The sequence below is a fragment of the Xiphophorus maculatus genome, chromosome 21 (assembly GCF_002775205.1).
Source record: "Xiphophorus maculatus strain JP 163 A chromosome 21, X_maculatus-5.0-male, whole genome shotgun sequence".
Classification (NCBI taxonomy): Eukaryota; Metazoa; Chordata; class Actinopteri; order Cyprinodontiformes; family Poeciliidae; genus Xiphophorus; species Xiphophorus maculatus.
In genome coordinates, this window is record NC_036463.1 from 18,153,504 (window position 1) to 18,176,032 (window position 22,529).

General features: G+C 40.0%; 1 protein-coding gene across 4 annotated transcripts; it reads left to right on the forward strand.

Moving 5' to 3' along the window:
- Positions 1 to 340: 340 nt before the first annotated feature.
- Positions 341 to 17,597, forward strand: LOC102221525 (leukocyte elastase inhibitor-like). 4 transcript variants are annotated; one of them, XM_014475348.2, is made up of 10 exons: positions 9,377 to 9,487; positions 9,807 to 10,000; positions 13,298 to 13,405; positions 14,727 to 14,867; positions 15,049 to 15,166; positions 15,792 to 15,934; positions 16,254 to 16,331; positions 16,415 to 16,501; positions 16,586 to 16,766; positions 16,859 to 17,597. In XM_014475348.2, the coding sequence occupies exons 2-10, from the start codon at positions 9,812 to 9,814 to the stop codon at positions 17,083 to 17,085; spliced, it is 1,272 nt and encodes a 423-aa protein (XP_014330834.1). In that variant the 5' UTR covers positions 9,377 to 9,487; positions 9,807 to 9,811; the 3' UTR covers positions 17,086 to 17,597. The 4 variants fall into 4 exon arrangements, with proteins under 4 accessions (XP_005816176.1, XP_023182417.1, XP_014330834.1 ...); XM_005816119.2 differs by lacking the exons at positions 9,377 to 9,487; positions 9,807 to 10,000; positions 13,298 to 13,405; ... (5 more) ...; positions 16,586 to 16,766; positions 16,859 to 17,597 and adding exons at positions 341 to 442; positions 680 to 861; positions 1,028 to 1,168; ... (4 more) ...; positions 3,563 to 3,743; positions 5,384 to 6,283; XM_023326649.1 differs by lacking the exons at positions 9,377 to 9,487; positions 9,807 to 10,000; positions 13,298 to 13,405 and adding exons at positions 347 to 442; positions 680 to 861.
- The last annotated feature ends 4,932 nt before the right edge of the window (positions 17,598 to 22,529 follow it).

The following is a 22,529-nucleotide window of genomic DNA, read 5'->3' on the forward strand; positions in this document are numbered from 1 at the left end:
TAGCCAAGCTGTTCTAAATGATGAGCTCATAAGTGGGTCAATCTACAATATAAATATGACCTAAGGTTTTAAAAGGTCATTGGTCGTAGTTACCCATCTGGTTACCTAGACACACCCAAAAATCCCTATTACTGCAGGGCAGAGTTATGCAGAAATCTGATTCTCTGCTTTTAAACAAGATTGTCCTGAAAAATGAAATTGGACCTGATAAAACACAAATTCGAAGTTGAAGGAGTTTAGGCTTGGCAGTTCCACGAACCAGTTTCCTCTACTTATGTCACCTGAAAGGACCAATCACAACACTCACAAAAATAAAAACACATTCCCTTCAAGGGCACGTGGTGACTTGAATGTGCTCACCTGAATACGACACTGCAAGGAGTTGTTCTCTCTCTGCTGCAGAAACAGTACTGATCGCGTCAAGACAACCACGGATCTTTCAGTAAGTAAAGTTTTCCTTCTCTTGGGAATATAAAAATTGTGCTGTTTAATGGCTAAACATTTATTACGTGAATGGGATCTGGTCACACTCGGATAAGTTTCATTTTACACTGACTGTGTTAGAAAGTGTGGATGACTAATATGTCAGTAGAGACTCACCATAGAGGGAGGAATGAAAACTAGTCTGAACAAAGTCATGCAGCTTGAAAATGACTGATCTATCCTTGGTTTACTTCAGAAACAATGGCCGCCTCCATTCCTCTCTCCAAGCCCAACACCACCTTCTCTCTGGCTCTGCTCAGAAAGCTGAGTGAGGACAAGAAGACTGCAAACATCTTCTTCTCTCCTTTCAGCATCTCTTCAGCTCTGGCTATGGTGATGCTGGGAGCCAGAGGAGACACAGCCACTCAGATATCAGAGGTGATCTCGTACTTTGATTTCTGGTCTGTGTTATCTTGTACAGAGCTCTATTTTTCAGTCATTTGCTAGCTAGTAGCTAACCCAAAAGCTTATGACAATGTTACAATGACCTTTCTTTTTTTTCAACATGTCGTCTTGTAACCACCCCCGTCTTCTGTCTCCACAGTGCTTAAAAACCCAGAACTGTCAGGATGATGTCCACATTCTGTTTGCCAAAACACGGAGTGAGCTCAACAAGCCGGACGCTAAGTTTGTTCTCAGTGTTGCCAACAGACTGTTTGGAGAGAAGTCCTACAGCTTTCTGCAGGTGAGAGAGTAATAATACACATTTTCATTACCAAATATATTCACTATGTGCTTTATTGGGTACACTTCTAACAGGTTTTCTCACCACAACTAGCTAATCTGTCAGGGTACATGTGTCAGTTTAAATTGTTTCATGTATGAAACATACCAAATACAATTTTATGGACAGATTCTGTAACAGTAGGAAATCAGTAAAATTATTCATCCTACATAGTCAGTAAGTACAGTAGTGATTCTAGGCAGTTGTTTTTAGGATGAATTCATGGGTCTTCTGTTTGTTCTTCTAGGAGTTTTTAACCCAAACAAAAACTCACTACGACTCAGAGCTGGAGGCTGTGGACTTCAAAACCAAATGTGAGGAAGCCAGGGTCAGGATCAACAACTGGGTGGAGGAGAAGACACAAGGTGGATCACACACACTGACACACACACCATCAGTTGATGACCCCAACTAACCCAATGTCAATTTATTTATAAAGCACTTTCAAACAGGTATTAACTGAGCCAAAAGTGCTGTACAGTATTCATAAAAACCACAGATAAAAATACAACGATGATTAAGAACTCTGAAGGTCATTAGCTCCATCTAGTGGAACAGTGTGTAATTGTGATTTTGTTAATTAGGCTGTGTTTGCAGTGCTGATTCTCATCTGACCCATGTTCTGCTCATGTTGTCGTCAGGTAAAATCAAGGACATGGTGGTTAAGGGCATGGTGAACGACATGACCAAGATGGTGCTGGTTAATGCCATGTACTTCAAAGGCAACTGGAATGCGGCCTTCCAGAGATCAAATACCCGTGAGGTTCAGTTTAGACTCAACAAGGTAACAATGATCACCAATACAGATTATTTTCTCAATATGTAGGTCTTTATCATTGCTGTGCAAAATAATAATCTTGCTTTTATAGTAACTGTGATGTGAAACGACTATGTTAATGTGGAGGGATTACTCCATCGTGTTCCCAGGCTACAAAGAATCTCTATACAGTTCTTCCAGGGTTTTCTAGGTCTGTCCAAAGAAATGTACAAACTTGAGGTGGTAAGAAGGAACTAAATCCATTGGGTGATAAGTACCAGAAGCTTCAGTCTTAGAGCTTCTGTCCACCAACCTCATCCCCCGAAATGATCTAACTACAAGGTTGTGATCATTTGACGCCTCCACCCTATTCTTTACCAAGTACTCAAGACAGAACTCCAAAGGTCTGGTGATATGATTGAAGCAATTGGTAAAAAACCGTCAGCTGGCCTTGTGCCAAGTACACTTTAGCTCTGACGTGGAGATGATTATGGAGATCCCATACCCCTGCCACCTCTACCACCAAAGTGCTGGCTAAGTATCCTCTCAATATATAATATTTACAGGTATACCTGTCTCCCTGGGAAACTGTCTCCTTGGGAGGAAGTCCAGCCCCTCTTCAGGCGTTAGGTTTCAGAGCCCAACCTGTGAGTCAAAGTGACTCCAACTTTATTAATCTGGTGTAGCACAACCTCACACTTCAACTCAAGAGCATTTCCTGCTAGTAAGGTGATGCTCCATATCCCAAACGTCAGTTATTTAATGAGGAGTTTCCGTGTCCAGCTGCTTGCATTCATCTGCTAAATGGCCCCTTAAGCTTGTTTTACATCGGAGACCAGCACAAAATTTAACCACTAGACATTAATCACCTTCAAGGAAGTGCCCTGATCTCCATAGTCCTATCGTTGTGGTCTCTGTAGTATTGTCATCCCCCAAACAAATGAGCAACCAGAATCATAAAGTGCTCAAACTTCTCCAACACAATTGAAAAAAACATTGGATTTTTGCCCAATTATTGATCTAACTTAACTCATCCTGAAAGGTATTGTCCTTTTTTGTAGGTCAATGAGCTGTTCCTGTGTTTGTCCACAGAAAGACACAAAACCCGTTCAGATGATGGAACTTAAAAGCCACTTCAACCATGCCTCCATTGATGAAGCCAGCTGTGAGGTATTACTGACCTTGGAGCTCACAGGTGGAAGCTGAAATGATGTAATCAGAGATATGTGAAGCGAGGCAGAGAATTTAGCATCTTTCATCATCTGCTCCAGTTGGGAAGTGGGTAACATGTAAAGCAGCAGTAGAACTCAAATCGCCTGACTGAACTTGCTCAGTAGGAAAATAACCAAACTTTATGTGGCGAGTTACTATGAATCAAGCATATTTGAGAGCCTGTACTTCTCTGTAATGCCTTGCACCTTTTCGTGGGCAGATTCTGGAGATTCCCTATGAAGGGAAAGCGCTGAGCATGCTCATCTTTTTACCAAGACAGATAGAAGATAACGAAACGGGTCTGAAGAAGGTAGGGCTCTCTGTGCCTCACAGACTGATTAAACCTCACCATGACACATGTAATGATCGATTTATCACCTGATCAGCTGGAGGATCTCCTGACGTACGAGACGTTCATGGAGTGGACTCATCCACGTGAGATGGAAAGCGGTGAGATTATCGTGAAGATGCCTCGATTCAAGCTGGAGGAGAAGTATGACTTGAACAGAGTCCTGAGCAGCATGGGCATGGTGGACGCCTTTCATGAGACGAAGTGCGACTTCTCTGGTGAGACATGTGGCAGGAGACTGAGATGTTTCAGATGTAGTTAAATTGACTATAGGGGGAGTGGGGCCCAGAACTAGGCCCTTACGCTGTCAAATCATGATCAAGGCTATTGCTTTCAAAATGGACTTGTTGGTGACGGAAAATATCAGCCTGAAATTTAAGCTACATAAAACTTTTTCGGTTACTTTTTTTAAAAAAATTTCCTTGCTGATGAGGGGCATAACCCCACACCCTTATCCCATCAATGCAACTTCTGATTTTGAGGTTAGTAAGCCATTCCACTACTAGAGTTTAAATTGAACAGACAGAGAGAAAAATACGGAGCCTCACTGTGTTCCTCTGCTCTCAATAGGCCAGTCCCCATCACTTTGATACAAAGACACGGTACCGCGGCTCTCACCTGAGCATCAGGCCTCACAGCGCCGGTACAGCCTCGATTGAGGCTGTACCTACTTCTTTCATGAAGGTGTCTTCTTCTCAGATCGTGCTAACGTTATCTGCGTTAACATTACAAATGTGCGCAAATCTTTGCTAATGTAAAATAAAAATAAAAAGAAGCAGAATTTCATGACTGCGGCGCTTCCACTAAATAAGAAATTATATTAAAATCATGCGTGAATTAGCTAGTCCATGTGATAAGTCATTCAAAATAATGGCAGCAACAAACAGTTGCATGGGATGTGTTCATAATTCAGCCATGGCGCTGGCGCTCATCATCTATCAGCCGTCAGAGGAGACGTCGGCGTCTTATTAAAGGGATGGAGTGACAAAACACTTACACTTGGGAGGGGCTATATGGGGCGTTTTGGATAAATTGTAGTGGGTGATTTTACAGAAGAGCTATTGATTTAACACTTTCCAATGACACAACTTTTATGAGCTGCTGTGAGAGCTCTGGTGGAGCTAGCAGCACAACGTAAAACAAACAAACAAACAAACATTATCCTCCTACTTTTTCCTGTTGTCTTCTTTGTGGTTTTCGGCAGTAGTAACATACGGCGGTTATTCATGTGACTCGTGTGAGGTAAAAAAGGCGTTTCCTTTTTTTACGCAGTTCTGCACAACACATCTATTTTAGTACAACGACAACAATAAAATAATCTAATGGTATCGCAAAAACACTTTATCAAAAACTTTTTTTACTAAGCTGGCATGTTTCCATTTATTCTCCTAATTTCAATTTGCACAATTTGATGGTTAATGGAAACACAGCTACTGAGTGCTTTCTGTCATATACCCGTCAGGCATCGTTGGTAGTGGAAGCAGTAGCTAACAGGCCCGTCAGGTACGTGAACACATGTACTGTTTCCGTAGCTTGCTTTAGTTTTGACGTTCCTCAAATGAGCGTCACCGGCTGTAAGTGGGCTAAACGGTGAAGGTGAGCAGCCGTGAAAGGCTGTAAGCATATTCCTTTAGAACCTCAATTGGAAAAAGAAAGGCTCAGCCCATAGCATTTGGACCTCAAATCTGAACATGTCACCCAAATTGTTCCCTTTATCTGTAGTATTCCTTCATGGAAGCACACTCTGTGATAAAAGCAGCTCTTTTGTTTTTTGAATACTGATATCTACTTTTGGTTAGATGTATTCCTACAGCTGTGGCCTGTAATCCTGGAACGTCTCTTCTCTTGTCTGTGACAGGAATGTCAAGCAACAAAGGGCTCTTTTTGTCACAAGTCTCCCACAAGGCTTTTGTAGAAGTGAACGAAGAAGGAACTGAAGCTGCTGCTGCCACAGGTGGTTTGGTGGCAGATAGTGTTACCTTCTTCACTGCAGACCACCCCTTCCTGTTCTTCATTCGTCATCGAATCACTAAGACCATTCTCTTCGCTGGACGCTTCTGCTCCCCCTAGCACACTCTATGACCTTTGGAGCAGGCGGGCTACTAAACTCCAGTCTTCGAGGGCTAAAGTCCTGCCACTTCTAGATGTCCTCCTGGTTCAACATGGACGAGTCGCCTCCTGAGCAAGCAATCAAATTCTTCATAGTCAAACTAATAACCAATGGCCAAAAATTCTCACCAGCACACTCTACACCCCATAAAATGACCACGACAGCGGCCACACTACATTGCTGTCGTACACAAGATTGCACTTTTACAAAGGTCACCGAGTCCTTTTCCAAAGCTTGTGCCGAAATTCATCTTGGCAATCTATGTTTGCACTGGAGTAAATGTTAACCATTAGGTGGAGATGAACTTATTTGAATGCACATGTTTAATTGTTTTCAAGCGTTAAGCTGCCAAAATTGTAAATTTCTTAAGACTGGCACGAAGAGATGGTCATTCCCTGGGTGTACTGACAGAAACCGTGACATCGTCTGTATTCCCTCTGGTTCAAAGTGACATAATGATAGGGCGTTATTTTTTTTATTTTTAATGATTTCCTTTGTCGTGCCAGAACTTGTTGCCATATCTTTGAGCATTTTCTATGGACTACATTCTACATTTTTAAAATATTTTTTTTTTTAGTTGTCAAACTTTTTGTTGTCTAGACAAAAGTGTGGAAAATCCATGAGCAATAAAAGGCTGTAAGAATCTCAGTAACTATGTTGTGAGATGCAATTCTTATAAAGTAGAGTGAATAAATACGTGATCATCTGATTTAGAAGACTAATTGCCAGTGCAAAAAAAATATCTTCATTTCTGCTTATTTTTTGGATCAACAGACACGTATATATTTTAATACGGTAGAATTACATCATTCTGTGATGTCATCGTAACATTGGATTATTGTTATTTTTGCATAATACGAAATTAAAACGAATATGGTAGGTGGAGTCTACAAGGTCACACATGCATGGACAGTAGGTGGCGGTGTAGACAGTAAACTGTACTGAACATAGAGATATGTTATTTAGTAATGTTTTTGTAAAAAAAAAAAAAAAGTTTAGTTTGTTTTTAAAAACTGCTATTTGGAGTGAGGAGAAATGTGTTGTTGTCTTGAAATATAACATTAGCCAAAAAAAAAAAAAAAAAAAAAAGTTGCCATTTTTAACTTGTATTGCTTATGCAAGTTTCTATGCGTGGGCTTGTCTGAGCAGTTCATTGCATCATGGAGTGAAATACAGAAAATCACTTTCCGTAATTCACTCCCAACATTCACACCTAAATAACCTTAGTCACCTTAAAGTAGCTGACTCTTCGCAACTGGAACTTTCTGCTGAATTTGCGTTTTTTCTCTTCTTCTTTTTTTTATTTTTAAGTTTCTGCCATTTTGACTTTCTAGGTCAAAATGGCACATTAGAAGTGTGAGTGTTTCTTCAACAGTGACCAACACCTGAGCGAGCTCATGTTGACCAAAAGGTTTCATTTAGATGTATTTTACATAAACATGTATTAATTTCGCTGCTTCTAATCAAATGTTAAAAGAAAGCTTATTAAAAACCCTGGCGCGTGGTGAAAGCCTACCTTTGTCGGGTGGTTACTCATTTGTTCCTGCTTGGTTCCCAGCTTTCTGTGAAGAGGCGGAGGTGTGGTTGGGTGGATGAAATCCGTCTTCACAGGGACAGATCACACCGGCGGTTCATGATTATTTTCATGTCATGTTTGCCATTTGTTCTTTGCAACATAGTCTGGCATCGGCAGCACCAGACCTGGGCCTCCAGGTCTCAGAGTTAAAATCATCTGAAGAGGTGCAAAGAGAACATTGACGATTCAAGAGTATCTGTATTCAGTATTCGCCACTTTTATTTTCTTTAGAAACCGTGTTGAACTGTAGATTGAAACCTTTTTTTTCTCTCTCTTTCTATATCTTTATGTATATTTTTTGTGTTTTTGCACGTGTTTTATGAAGCAACAATATTCTGCTATTTGTTATAGCAGATTTTTGCCAAATGCATAAATATATGTAAATTCATAATTTAATGCTGTATGTTTCATGTTGCATTGATATCTTTAGTTTGTGGAGTTGGAATGGTGTCAGTTAGAGATAAAAGAATATGCATTGAATATGCAGAGTTTTATTAATTTATGGGTAAAAAAAATAACTTCAAACGTGTTTGGAAAGTGATTTGTCATAAATGTATTGTCTGGTACTTTTATATAAAGAAATTGAGGATGATCAAAGCATCTAAATATAAATAAGTAACCTTAAGGCTATCAATTTTACTTATTTTGATTTTAGATTAAGCAAAATGTACCTAATTTATTCAAAAGTCTTGAGCTTTGTGCTTAGTATAATTTACTAGATATAAATGAGTAAGGTATACTTGAATTTGTGTTCTTTAAATTTTCTTTGAACATTTTAAATTTTCTTGATTGTCTGTAGGATTTTTTTTTTTTAGTAAATCTTACCCATTGGTTTTTTCAGTATAGGGTAAATTTTCCTTTATACACTAAATGCGTCACAGTTTGCTCATTAGTTGGCCAATAGCTATAAATAAACATTCATTGAGCTTTTTATTTTTAAAAAAGTGAAACATTTCAGTTGATTTGTTCAAACAATCCATTGACTGAATGAGAAGTTTGTTGGTTTTTCTCAGTCAGAGATCCGACTTTAAGCTTCACGGATTTATTTTTTATGATATGTTCAATTTATCATATGGAAACAAAGGCTTGAAGGGGTGACCTAGCCCTCCACCACACCCACAAATTAGCTCCAAGAAACAAAGAAAGATCTGATTTCTCAGAGAAGCTGCTGCGCAACCTGGGCGTGTGCGACCTCAACACATGTGGGATAGTATTTTGTGAGAATAAAGGTGTTGTCTCTTATTGATTGATTTTAGTCTTGAAACTGATAAATGTGGGACATCCAGTCTGTGACTTTAAGATGCCACCAAGTGTAGCACTGTCAGTTATTTAGCTCAGGGGGCAGTTTGCCTTTCCACATAGGTGCTAATCTTTTGGCTAACTTTTTATGCCTTAATAATTTTAAAATGCTTTTTGTGTTTTTCTCTGGTTGTCTTCATAGCTGAAATATATATATATATCTTTTGATGATTTAAGTGTGACCAAAAAAAGTGCTGCAGGAAAGGAGGTATACTGAAATAAAATTGACCTGTTAGAACATAAAGTATCCAAGGTTGTTATGTGGAGATATTTGTAATAAAAACAAAAACTTTGAAAAAAAAAAAGTTGGGACACAAACACACCCACAAAGTCACACTGTCCTCAATTCACATCAAAGTAAAACACTGAAAACGTACAAAAATCTGTGATTAAAAATCAATTCTGTCTCAAAACTTAAACTAAAAATGTATTTTGCATCCTCTAAGCATTCATTGTCCCCTTGACTGAATCACAATTCAAAGTTATAAACATATTAAAAGGTTAGTGTCATGCTATGTATTGTGGCAACTTATTTTGTACAGATAAACAAAATTTCTACAGTAATATTTATTTTATTAGTAGAGTCCCAATATATTGAAATACTATCTAATTATATTGACTTTTTTTTTTTAATAGAGTGACGGAAACGGGTTTCCATACAATATTATTTAGCTTTTGGCTATTTATGTTATTTTTCCTGAAAAAGAGCTAACTACTGTTAAAACTACAAGATAACGCTTGTTGTTATTATTATTAGTAGTAGTAGCAGTAGTAGTAATAGTAGTATAGGAAAACATTTTCTCCGCTCACGCCGAAGCTTTTTATCTCTATCCCCTCGGCTTCCGTAGTCAGGACATTTGCGGAAGTTCATAATTTTTTTGTTTGACGGGGTGTGTCCTCGTGTCAGATAAAAAACCTGCGCTTCAACCAGCATTCTTCATGTGACCCAACTCTTTCTACACGACAAGCGTCTGACAGTGAGTGCAGCTTGTGTCGTTCAGTCTGTGAGACGCGACGTTCCTGGTTTCCCAGCGAAACACCCAGAACTAATGAATGCCGTCGTAACGATTTTACTGCGCTTTCAGACCTTTTAGTGTTGCAGCTTAAAAAGCTCTCAGTCGTTGTTTTGAAGTCATTTGCAGCCTCCGCTTGCAGTTTTAGCATTCACCTTTATATTGCTGAGCTTGTTCTGTTTATTGCAGCTAGTTTTTGTTTTGGGAGTTTGACTTCAAAGAAGAATAAAACCCGACAATGTTCTAAATTAATAACCTCCGTCTTTGTTTCATTGCCCTGCAGGCACGATGGCAGCAGCAGCAGCAGCAGTGACTCCTCTGGCTTCAGCCAACACCAGCTTCTCTCTGGCTCTGCTCAAAAAGCTGGGGGACAAAGACAACACCGCAAACGTCTTCTTCTCTCCTTTCAGCATCTCCTCGGCTCTGGCCATGGTGCTGCTGGGAGCCAGAGGAAACACAGCCGCTCAGATGTCGGAGGTACAGTTAGTGAAACACGCACCCCACCTCTTTAAACTGTCAACATTGTTAGCATTCATGAGAGTAGCTTTTCTTTTTATTGGCACACCAGTGACACATTTCCTCACGTTTTTGTTTTTTGATTTACTCAGCCCCACCGAGGCAGTGCGAAAACAGTAAAGGTTCGGAAATGTTGAAGTGAGGTTTTGTTAAAAGATTATAAGGAACTACCTGCAAGGAAAAAAACTCTCGTTTTGTCTTCATTTATTTTAGCTGTTGCGAGTGTAGCTCAAAGTTTCTCTGTAATTGATCAAAAGAGGCGGATGCTAGAGGAAAAATGATGATGTGTTATGTACAAAGCAGACATCTATCTGTAAGGATCTCCAAACGCGCAGTCAATATGCACCACAAATTGTGTCTTTTTCTCTTCTTGTGGAGGACACAGTGCCCGTTTGTAAACGGACCATGGGTGCCAAGGCAACTGGAAATATCAATTTTCTTGTGGACGGGTAGTTGCGGTGAAGTTAGCATTATTAAAAGCAAGAATATCATGATGGTTTAACGTCACGCAGGAAGGGAACAGGAATTAAATAATCAGCCTCTGAGTGGATAATAAACCGTTAAAAGGTTCATAAAACTGCATCTGTCTGAACTTCTGAGATGTTTTTGGGATTAGAGATTTTCTAGGATGATAAAAATCCTCTCAGGCTAACCGCTTGCTTCCCCCTACAAGTCTGGGCTAATCTGGATTTATCCAGAATAAAGACGCCAAAAGGGTTACCTACCTCATGCTAGGCGCTGTCTGCGTATCACCTTTAGACAAATCCTTAATTTGAAAACTTTGAACTATTCTTTTATCATTAAGCATTGAGTTTAATATGGAGCAAAACCAAGCTTTGGGAAACTCCTTCTTGTTCTGTTCTCTTCCCATTAGCAGGAATAATCTAGTTTTTTATTTTTATGTGGGTCAAATCTGTGGTTGCGTTACTATGGGAACAGGATAATGCCTGTAGATGTTTAACTGTGGTTATCAGGTCTCATTAGGTGCAGCAGATATGCCCAACCGTTTTTATGAGCGGTCCTTCTCAAAGTTCAGTCTGCACGAACACCGACCGCCATTTTAGTAAGCCGGCACATTCGCATTTAGTCATCTAATTATTTAATGACTGAAGTGAAAACTCTCTGCCGACGTTGTTGATTCGGCAGCGATGGAGTTCCTACTAACCATACGAGAATAAACGGAGCATTAGTCTCTATTCGTTAGCGGGTTTTTCCACTTTAGCAGAAAGATTCAGGGGCTATTTTCCAGGAGAGGTGGATGAAATTCAGGTGAAAGTTGGTAACAGAGGGTTTATGTGGCGGCTAACAACCTGGGACCGCAGAAGCCAAACCACACCCAGTTAAGTCAAGTTGGTAAATGTTAGTAAATGGGAGGAGCAGGGCCTCACCCATAATCTGCCCTGTAGCTCAGGTTAAAGAAACGACTCCATCCGGTGTAAATCAGTGCTGTTATCATAGCAACATGCTCACTGTAAAACTTTAAAGTGTTTTGTTCCAGTCAGGGGTTTGTGAATTAACTTGCAGGTTTTCATTGTGTATGTTTGTTTTCTTATCTGGTTGTTCAGGATTAGAGACACATTAGCAATGAATTTATTAATCAGAGCAGCTAGTCAATGTGTTTTTAAACAGATTTTTTTTTTCTTCGACATAAAGGAGCTTTTTATTTTTCCCCACACATCAAATAACATCCCTCTGTTGTGAAGGAGGGAACTAGGGAACCAACTTAATAGGGATGATGATAAACTTCCTGCTCATGCACGTTGAAATCTCTCAAATAAAGCTGAGCGCTGGCGAAACACTTCCTATTGTGCATCTAAGGCATTTCACACTGTATGCCAGAGGTTGTTATGGAGACGCTCGTTGCCACGCAATGCTGCTGAGTAAGAGGGAGTGGCTGAGAGGCTGGACTGGAAAGATGAGTCAGCTGTGGAGGAATGTGTCATTTAGCTGAGAAATCCCTCGGTTTGTTGAGTCCCTGGCAGCAGGCTGACTCTGACTCTGCACCAACCACAGACATGTTCGGATTTAGCTGCAGGAACTCTGGAACCGACCGTCACCAAACATCATGTTGATAACTCAGTCCAGCTTGGAAAACCAAGCCAGTAGCTTAAAAAAACCCAAAACAACAACAAAAACCCCCCGGCCTATCCCAGTCTTATCTTACATTTTAGTGATGATATTTAAAGTTTGTCAAATGTTGATTGTTATACAAGTGTTACTGCTCTGGATATGTAAGTCTTTGCCAGTATTTCAGCAAATGTTAAATTGTACAACTCGGTTTGAAAGATTTTATTTATTTATTTTTTTATGTTGGCTAAATATGTGACATATTTGCTTTCTATTCTCTATATAGTTTAAGAAACTGGTTGGTGTATTTGCTCAGGCAGGCAGGCGGCCTGAACAAATACAAACTGAGTCAGAGAAAATCAAACTCACTTCAGCATCTCACTAAAATAACTTTTTAAGCTTTTTATTTGTTTATTTTTAATTTTTTTTTTTACAGAAGATCTTTGGGGTTTTTTAAGACTTTCATTTTCCTTGACCGCATTAACTGACCCGTCCCTATTCAGTCATCCCGGTTTTGTCTTTGTTTGTACAGTAAATCAGCGGCTACATTCCTGGAGAACTCGGTGTGGAGCCGATTAGTAAACCTACGTTTCGTCCTGTCATGAAGCAACCAGACCATAACGTCTACATTTACCTTTTCGTGACACAGTGCTCTATCCAACTTGAACTTTCCTCTCTGATTAAACTGCGTTGAATTTGATAGGAGTGGGAATTCAGAGTGGAGTCTCTCCGGGTTGTGAAAGACGCTTTAAACGATGAATCATCTGTTTATCTCCTGCTGTCAGCGCCAATAATCAGCCATCGTGCTCAGACTCTGTCGAGGTTTTTATGAGGATTTACCCTGGGCTGTCCTGAGTAGGTGCAGCTGGCAGCACTTCTCCATCTCTTATTACAAACCCAGAGCCTTGATGCAGACGGAGGATTCGGGCCGTACTAGGAAAAAATGAAATTGCGAGAATGAACTCGCATGAGGGAAAAGTCGTAACACTTCGATGGCGAAAAGTCGCAATTCTTTTTTCTTAGCATGGCCGTAGTGCTCCGTCATAAGGAAATGTGAATAAATGTAAAAATATTTAACTTCTTGTGAGCCTCATGACAGTACCGCGCCACTGATTTGACAGACGAAACGGTTCCAGCTGCAGGTCGGTCATGTCCGGCTTTGACAGTAAGTATCCCAAATGTCGCCTCCAGGTTCTGTGCTTCACTAAGGCGCAAAAGATGAAGCAAGCGGGACCGCCGCAGGCGCAGGTGCAGATGCAACAGAAAGCTCAAGCCAAACTGCCACCACAGCTGCTAAAGGTGGTTTAAAAAAAAGCAACAAAAGAGGAGTTGTTACCTGATACTACTACTAACAAAGGGTCTGGGTGCTAACATGTGGTCCTTGGAGGAGAGTTTACTTCACATTCTGCTGCCCTCTTTCTCTTCTGTTGCTCTCCTGCTGCCATTTGTGGCGCCGCCATTAAATAATCCAGGAAGGAAACAGAAGGTGAAAGAGGCAACTTGGAAGTTTGTGAATGCGTCCAACATTCCAGAGTCCTTTTGTTTTTACACGACGCTGCGTTGTTGGGCTTTTTTCATCTGCCGCTTCCCATTACACTAAAATGGGCAAAACTCGTTTCCTCTTACTGGTGTAGCTGTGACAGTGGAAAAATGACTAGTGTCTTACTGCAAAACTGCAGTGCCAGGCCATTGGAGTTCAATGAGTTTAATTTTTGGTTGCACAGTAAACACGCGATCTGGAGGAAGGATTTGGACTTGGAATAACAACATGGTGGAGGGATGGTCTTATGTTCTGTAAGAACTTCTAAGATCTGGATCTTTGGTTCTTTTTCATTTTAAAGGGATGAAGGGCTTACGATATTTTGTACTTTTCTCTCTGATGCTACATTTGGGTCTTCATGACTGATTCCTACACACATAAACATTCTGACACCCTTTGGATTTTCCCATTTTGTCACATTACAACCACAACTGTAAATGTATTTTACTGAGTCTGGCATTTATTTTTATTCAACCATCCCTTTACAACAAATTGCCTCCATTTGCATAACTGTATAATTTAGTCTCGACATGGCCCAATCAAAGTCCAGGGCAAGATGAAATCGGACTGAGCTTGATCTGTTTTGATTTGTGCTCTAGATGTGTAAATGTGGTAAACGTACACCAAAGAAATCAGCAGACATAATTCCAGAAAAAAGTGATTCTGCAGTGAAATAATTGAAAGAGCTAAGCACATGCATATCCATGCCAAATTTTATATTTTTATTTGTGAATAAAATAAGAATAACTGCATATCCTTTGCTTCCACTTCACAATTAGACACTATTATGAATAAAATACTTTGCAGTTTGTGGTTGTGATGTAAAGCCGTTGGTGGTATGAAGACTTTTGGTATTATGGATGGTACGGAAATGCGTCTTTTTTCTATTAAGTGATGAGTTAAAACATCTTTAGCAGGTTTAGACCCTATTTATAGAGTGTAAACAAATCCTTTCATCACTTAATAAACAAAATGACCATGAAAACCTTTCTTTTTCAAAAAAAAAAAATATATATATACATATTTTAGTTTGGTCTGCTTCTTGTTCAGTAAATCTAACTGGTTTCCTTTCATCTGCAGACCCTGAAAACCCTGGATGTCAAGGACGACCTCCACTCCAGCTTCGGCCAGCTGCTGAGCCAGCTCAACAAGTCGGACGCTCCGTATGCCCTGAATGTCGCCAACAGGCTCTACGGCGAGCAGTCCTACCAGTTTGTTCAGGTGTGACTTGGGATGGGGGAGGTGGGGGTGGGCGGGGTTTCCTTTCAGCACTAAGAGTGGATGTTCCTGAGTGGGTGTGGCTTTCTGTACACATTAAGACTGTGTACAGTGCATGAGGGCAGAAAAGCGGAACGCCGGATAAGCCGACACATGGATCTACATTCGCTTGCTTTTGTCTCAGGATTACCTTGAGAGCACCAAGAAGCACTACAAGGCAGAACTGGAGACCGTGGACTTCAACTCAAAGGCCGAGGCAGCCAGGGTCAAGATCAACGGCTGGGTGGAGACACAGACACAAGGTGGATCACACACACACACACACACACACACACACACACACACACACACACACACACACACACACACACACACACACACACGCACACACAACCCTCAATGTGTCACTAAGCCTTGGAAATTAAAACGATGAATTCATTATTTTTCTATGAAAAAATTAAATTAAAAAGACAAATTAATAAGCAGCAAGTAATGGATCTGTTCATTTAAAATGAAAAAGTTTCAGTTTTTAATTTTTTTTTTCAATTCCCCTCCACTTCTGCAATATTTAGCCATCATAATCCTTGGATTACTTTTTTCTTTCCTATTTGATTCAACTTCAGCATTTTATTTTGAAGTTGTTTCACTACTTAAATTTTTTTTCATTACTTTTAAAATGTAAAATTTGTACGCAAAATATTTCTATTGACTTTTTTTGGTGATAAATTAGGCTATTTTTGTCAATGTGTATTTCTTTAATTTAAATTATTTGCTTATTTATTTTTAATCATTTTGAATTCATTTTTGTGCTTATTGCCTTTTTTATGCATATATATATATATATATATATACGCATATATATTATATTATTGTTTAATTAATGTGCTTTTTTTTTTTTACCTGTTTATTTGCATCGTTTCTCACCAGGTAAAATTAAGGATATCCTGGCCCAGGATGCAGTGAACTCGATGACCCGGCTGGTGCTGGTCAATGCAATCTACTTCAAAGGCCACTGGGACAAGCAGTTTAAGGTGGACGCCACCCGCGACGCTCAGTTCAAAGTCAACAAGGTAACAGTGCCGTCCAGCAACCTGACCTCTGTCTGTGTGGAGAAGAAAACCTCATCAGCTAAAACGTTGACTGAATGTTTGTTTCCTTTGACAAACAAAAAGCATATTAGAAGCTGAACGCTGCTTCTCCATGTTTGGTGTTTTTGTTTGGAACAACAGCAGATTTTTAATGTATTTTTCTGGCAACTCTTTCAGGATTAATAAACTTGTTGACCTATGTAGACTTTGTGTGATCCCTATATCTTCTGTAAGCATAAGTAACATCTTTTTACTGACCTCTGCATGTACACAATTTTGTTTTTGTTTGGTTTTTCTTTAGAATGAGAAAAAGGCAGTGAAGATGATGCACATGAAATCAAAGTTTCCCCTGACCTACATCTCAGAAGTCGCCTGCCAGGTAACTGCAGAGATTCACAGCTCCGGTGGGAGAATCTACAACCATCACCCAGACCACGTTGTTAAAAATCCCCTGTTTTACAGATCCTGGAGATGCCGTACAAAGGGAAGGAGCTGAGCATGCTCATCATTTTACCCAACAGCATGGAGGGTACAACTGGTCTGGAGAAGGTAGCTACTTAATCCTGCAAAGCCTCCACAACGACGTGCAAGAAGAGCTGGAGGAATTGACTTTATTTGTTGTCCAACCTCAAGCTTGAGCAGGCGCTGACGTACGAGAAGTTCATGGATTGGACCAATCCAGACATGATGGATATGATCGAGGTGCAGGTGGGCCTGCCTCGGTTCAAGCTGGAGGAGAAATACGACATGAAGGCCGTCCTGACGAGCATGGGCATGGTGGACGCCTTCGACCAATCAAGGAGCGACTTTTCCGGTAGGATTCGTCTCCAGGTTGTTTTCTTCCGACTCGCTCTCTGTACCTTTCTGGTACCAGCTAAACGTTTCGGTCCCTCTCTGCTCCGACAGGCATGTCCCCGGCCAACGACCTGTTTGTGTCGGAGGTTTACCACAAGGCCTTCGTGGAAGTCAACGAGGAGGGAACCGAGGCCGCCGCTGCCACCGCCGCCGTCATGATGCTGCGCTGCGCCATGATCCCCGCCACCTTCATCGCGGACCACCCCTTCCTCTTCTTCATCCGACACAACCCCTCCAAGAGCGTCCTCTTCGCTGGCCGCTACTGCTCGCCTGTGTGAGCTCATTTAGTGTGGCGTGTCCGAACAGGAGGGAGGTTATTACAACATGGAGCTGAGTGAGGAAGAGGAGTTGTTGTAGAGTTCTCTCTTCCTAATCCCACCTCAGGTTTCCATCCGGTAGATTTAACACCACTGTGTACAAGTTGGGCTTTACCTCTTCTCTATGTGCCTTGCTAAAGTTTCTTCCACTGTTAAACCTGACATCCTTTGCGGGTGTATTTGTTCATGTATGTAAAACATTACAGCTCTGTTTGCTGCAGCTGGTTTAACTTATAACGTGTCCTTTTAAAAACATGGCCTTTTAAAAATGTAGCCTGTTTCAAACTGGCAGCATAATTGCAACGTTCTTAGCACTTTATCTTCGCAAGCATTGGAATAAGTAATCGTTTCACACTGGACGCAGAACCAAAGGGAGAGGAGAGACGACATGAAGCTTTACTGGTATCAGATCTGTAGATCATCGTAATGCAGCCCTGAACTCTCACATCAGGAATAAAAGTGAAACTTTCGAACCTGCTGTCTTGTTTGGTTTATTTTCATCCGGAACTTCTGGGATTTGGGTTAGATTTGATAAATGTGTTTTTGTTCTGTTGAATCAAGCGTTGTGTTATAGGACTTTGTTGTTTTGTCACACTTGACTTTATTAGTTGGTTGGAGCTCCTTGGACATTAAAGGTAAATGGTCTGTACTTGAATAGCGCTTTTTCCAAGTCCAGTGGGCTCCAAAAGGCTTCACAATACATCTACATTATTTGTTCATGTTAATAACAATATGAATATTATTTATTTGGTTAAACTCATTTCAATGTACAGACTCAACTTGCATTGTAAACTATTTCTGTGTTAAGCAACTATGGGAGTGTTAGTTTAGTTCAGTGGTTCACAAGAAAATCCCGTGCCCCCTTCCCTCCCCCGCAATGGCATTGATTGTATTTACCAGTTACAGCAACCTATCAGTCAGGGATGACTCCTGAGAGTTGTTGTAACCTTTGGAATAAGCCGTTATCAAACTCCCGTCCTTGATCATGATGTAGTTTCTCTGGGTACCCAAAACCAGAACTAAAATCTTGAAATGTCTTCAGCTGCTGTCTGTCTGGCAGTGATGGGTAAATGAGGCATCATGAAGCATTTCGACTCATAGCAAAACTGTATTGATACTGTGTCACTCAATACTGACACCTGCTGGACATTAAAAATCCCTACAGGCAACGTAGTTGACAGACTGATTTGATGACCTAGTCTGTACAATAAGCTTTAAGTCATTGTATTTTATTGTATATTATATATTGTGTTATGTCATATCTTCACTTAAATTCAAAATATATTTGATATTCTTAGATACAGTCAAATAATGTGAACATGTAGAGGAGTGAATTCCTCACACTTCCCATCTGGACCCCCAGAAAAACCCTCATCATGTAATTCAAGGCTTTTTCCCCCCCGGTCTTTATGAAATATTATCGTCATGAAGAGCTAACGCAAATGAAACTGATCTTTTCTTCTATTTCTGTCCTATTTTTTGTCATTTGAAATAACTCTACAACACTGCTAATGCAATCAGCAGTTCAGGTTTCATTCATTATTTCGTAGGAGGATGAAGGAAGAGTCTGGACACGCCCACTTTTCGCACAGAGCAAATAGTTTACCATATTTATCGAGGCAACCAGAGTCTGAACCCAGTTTTAGGGAGAACTGAACAAGTAAGAGCAGCAGGATGAAGTCGCTTTGGAACAGACTCTCCAGAAGAAAGTCAGAGAGAAACTCCAACAGAAATGTGGTCGGTGGGAAAAAAAGAGGCAATGGGAGCCAATTATTTTTTTCACAAACGCTTTAACTGTGATTATTCCTCTCATCAACACTAAATCCTGTATATCTGGAGACATTTGATTTTTATTTGACAAAGTTAAGAGGGAGGAGCCAAACATTTCAGTTTCCTGAATTAATCTGTTCCCCCACTAAAGGGCAGAGGGAGAACAGGTTATTTCAGGAAGCTAAAATATTACATATTAAGTATATATACATATAATATTATATTATAAATAATATGTATAAATATTATTTATATATTTATTCATATAAATTATATATATCTAAATAAAATAATAAGTATATATACATATATACTGTATATATATACATATATACAAAAAAAAAATAAAATCCCTTCTCACCCACCGCGGGTGGTTCTTATCCTCTGAGTTCGGGTCCTCTACCAGAGGCCTGGGAGCTTGAGGGTTCTGCGCAGTATCTTGGCTGTGCCAAGGACTGCACATTTCTGGACTGAGATGTCTGATGTTGTTCCTGGGATCTGTTGTAGCCATTGCTCCAGTTTGGGGGTGACTGCCCCGAGGGCCCCGATGACCACAGGCACCACTGTGGTCTTCACCTTCCAGGCCCTCTCCAGTTCCTCCCTGAGGCCCTGGTATTTCTCTAGTTTCTCGTGCTCCTTTTTCCTGATGTTGCAGTCGCTTGGTATTGCTACATCTACCACAACGGCTTTCCTCTGTTGTTTATCCACTACGACAATGTCTGGTTGGTTTGCCATTACCATTTTGTCTGTCTGGATCTGGAAGTCCCACAGGATCTTAGCTCTGGCGTTCTCTGTCACCTTTGGGGGTGTTTCCCACTTTGATCTCGGGGTTTCCAGTCCATATTCTGCACAGATGTTTCTGTACACTATGCCTGCAACTTGGTTATGTCGTTCCATGTACGCTTTCCCTGCCAGTATCTTGCACCCTGCTGTTATGTGCTGGACTGTCTCAGGGGCCTCCTTGCACAACCTACACCTTGGGTCTTGTCTGGTGTGGTAGATCTGGGCCTCTATTGCTCTGGTGTTTAGGGCCTGTTCCTGGGCGGCCAGGATGAGGGCCTCTGTGCTGTCCTTGAGTCCAGCTTTTTCCAGCCATCGGTAGGATTTACTGATATCAGCCACTTGGGTTATTTGCTGGTGGTACATCCCATGTAGGGGCTTGTCCTCCCATGATGGTATCTCTGGTACCTCAACCTCCGTTCCCTGTTGTCTGAGATATTAACTGAGCACATTGTCTGTTGAGGCTTTGTCCCTGCTGTATTTATGGATCTTAGTTGTTTCGTCCTGGATTGTGGTTCTCACACTCACTAGTCCTCTGCCTCCTTCCTTGCGGTTCGTGTACAGTCTCAGGGTGCTGGATTTGGGATGGAACCCTCCATGCATTGTTAGTAGTTTTCTTACTAATAACAATGCATACTATATATATATATATATATATATATATATATATATATATATATATATATATATATATATTCATATAAATTACATATATATATATATATATATAATAATAAGTATATATATATAATATTTATATATATAAATATTATTTATTTATATATATATATATATATATATATATATATATATATATATATTCATATAAATTACATATATATATATATATAATAAGTATATATATATAATATTTATATATATAAATATTATTTATTTATTTATATATATATAAATAAATACATAATATTTATTTATATATATATATAATATTTATATATATAATATTTATATATATAAATATTATTTATATATTTATTTCAGGTTGTTGTTTTTTTCGAAAACTTTTTTTCCGAAAACTGTTTATTGGTTGCTATGGCAACGAGTCTGTATGAAGCTGACAGATTGACATAAAAACATAATATAACGACCTGTTTTTCTACATTTTTCCCCTGGACAAATTGCATCATTTGTTCATAGAACGTGACAATATTCAGATCAGTCATCAAATAGGATGAAATATTTCATGAAGCATAAACAGCCAAAGTTTGTTCAATTTTAAACCACGACTCCTGCTAAGTAAAATTAAATTATGGGACTAAAGAGAAATTGTCTTTTTTCTCTCTTGTTTCTAGAACTGACAGAAACCAAACTATAGATTTATTATCAGAGATAAAATATATTTTACATATCCAAACATCAGCATCTCAGCTTTAAGCCACATTTTATAGAATCCAATAATAACTAAATAAAGAGTTAACTGCCCCAACCAGACCCAAAAAAGGTTTTGCGTCTTTATTATTTGCTATATTAAAGACACATCATATCTTAATTTATTGAATAAGCCTGTCTGGCATTCTCATGTAAGTTTTCTCTTTATTCTTAGCACTAGAAAAGAAAAGGTCGTCCAGTGACTGTGGGTGCATCAGCACTCTAACCCCCCTTCATTCCCACCAACTTGCAACACAAAGTTACACCCTTAGCCTAAAAACTTCTTTTCCTGAATAGTCAAAATAATCGAGGCACCAAGAGAAAAACTTTGCATCCAATCCAATCATCAATCCATTCATCCAATTATCCAATTGATAGTTGTTACCGTCCCTCATCCTGAGCAGTCAAGTAGAGAGGAACAACTCCCTTTTAACAGGAAGACACTCCAGCTTAGAGAGACTGATCATATTCTATGACCTGTTCAAAATTAAGACCACTAAGAAAACAGAAAATATAGAAACATTAGGACTGGAAGCCATTTTATGAGGCCATGTAAGGAGTGTGTGCTAAAAAGAATCTGAACTAGATAAGTTCATATTCTTTGTATCTCTAACAGTCAGTGAGTGAGACACAGAGGTCAAATTAAGAGACCAATGAACCAAATCACTTTTTTTCCCGAAGGTAGGAAAAACCGGAGCACCCGGAGAAAACCTATGCATTTACTTTAAAGAGTGTGTCCATTTAAAGAATGTCTCCAGCAGTTAGTGAACGAGAGACAAAGGTCAATTTAAAAGGCACCAATTAACCTAATCACTTTTTTCCAGAAGGTAGGACAAACCGGAGCACCCGGAGAAAACCTTTGCATTTAGTTTTGTACAGGTTAGTACAAGTTATTTATTAAAGAGTTAATCTAAAGTTGATTAGATTAAATCAGAAAATTATGGTTTTGGCCAAATTGCAAGAATAAATAAAAGTCTAGTCATCATTAGTTAATGATTGGAACCGTCCATCCATCCATCCATCCATCCGTCCGTCCGTCCGTCCGTCCATCCGTCCGTCCGTCCGTCCGTCCGTCCGTCCGTCCGTCCGTCCATCCATCCGTCCGTCCGTCCGTCCATCCAGGGGTAGCAGCCTATAGTAAGGAGGAACTGATTCCTTCTCCTCAGCCTCTTGGTCCAGGAGTTCCCAGATCAGTTGCCTTTAACCTCTTAATGAGGGAACTTTAGCGATCTCATCTGGTCACTCTGCCTGGTTGCCCGCTACCTTCTCTCCTCTCAGTTTCCTGGACAATACGATTCCTACGTGCCGGTGTAAATGATGTGATTTCAGGCTTCCTTGTGCTAGGGGGCGCTGGCTTTCTCTGACTGAACTTTTCCTGTGATACCATCTTGTCATCTTTAAAATCTGGCAATAACCTGCCTTCACCCAGAGGCAAAGTTCTCCGACAACGCGCAAACCTTTGGTCA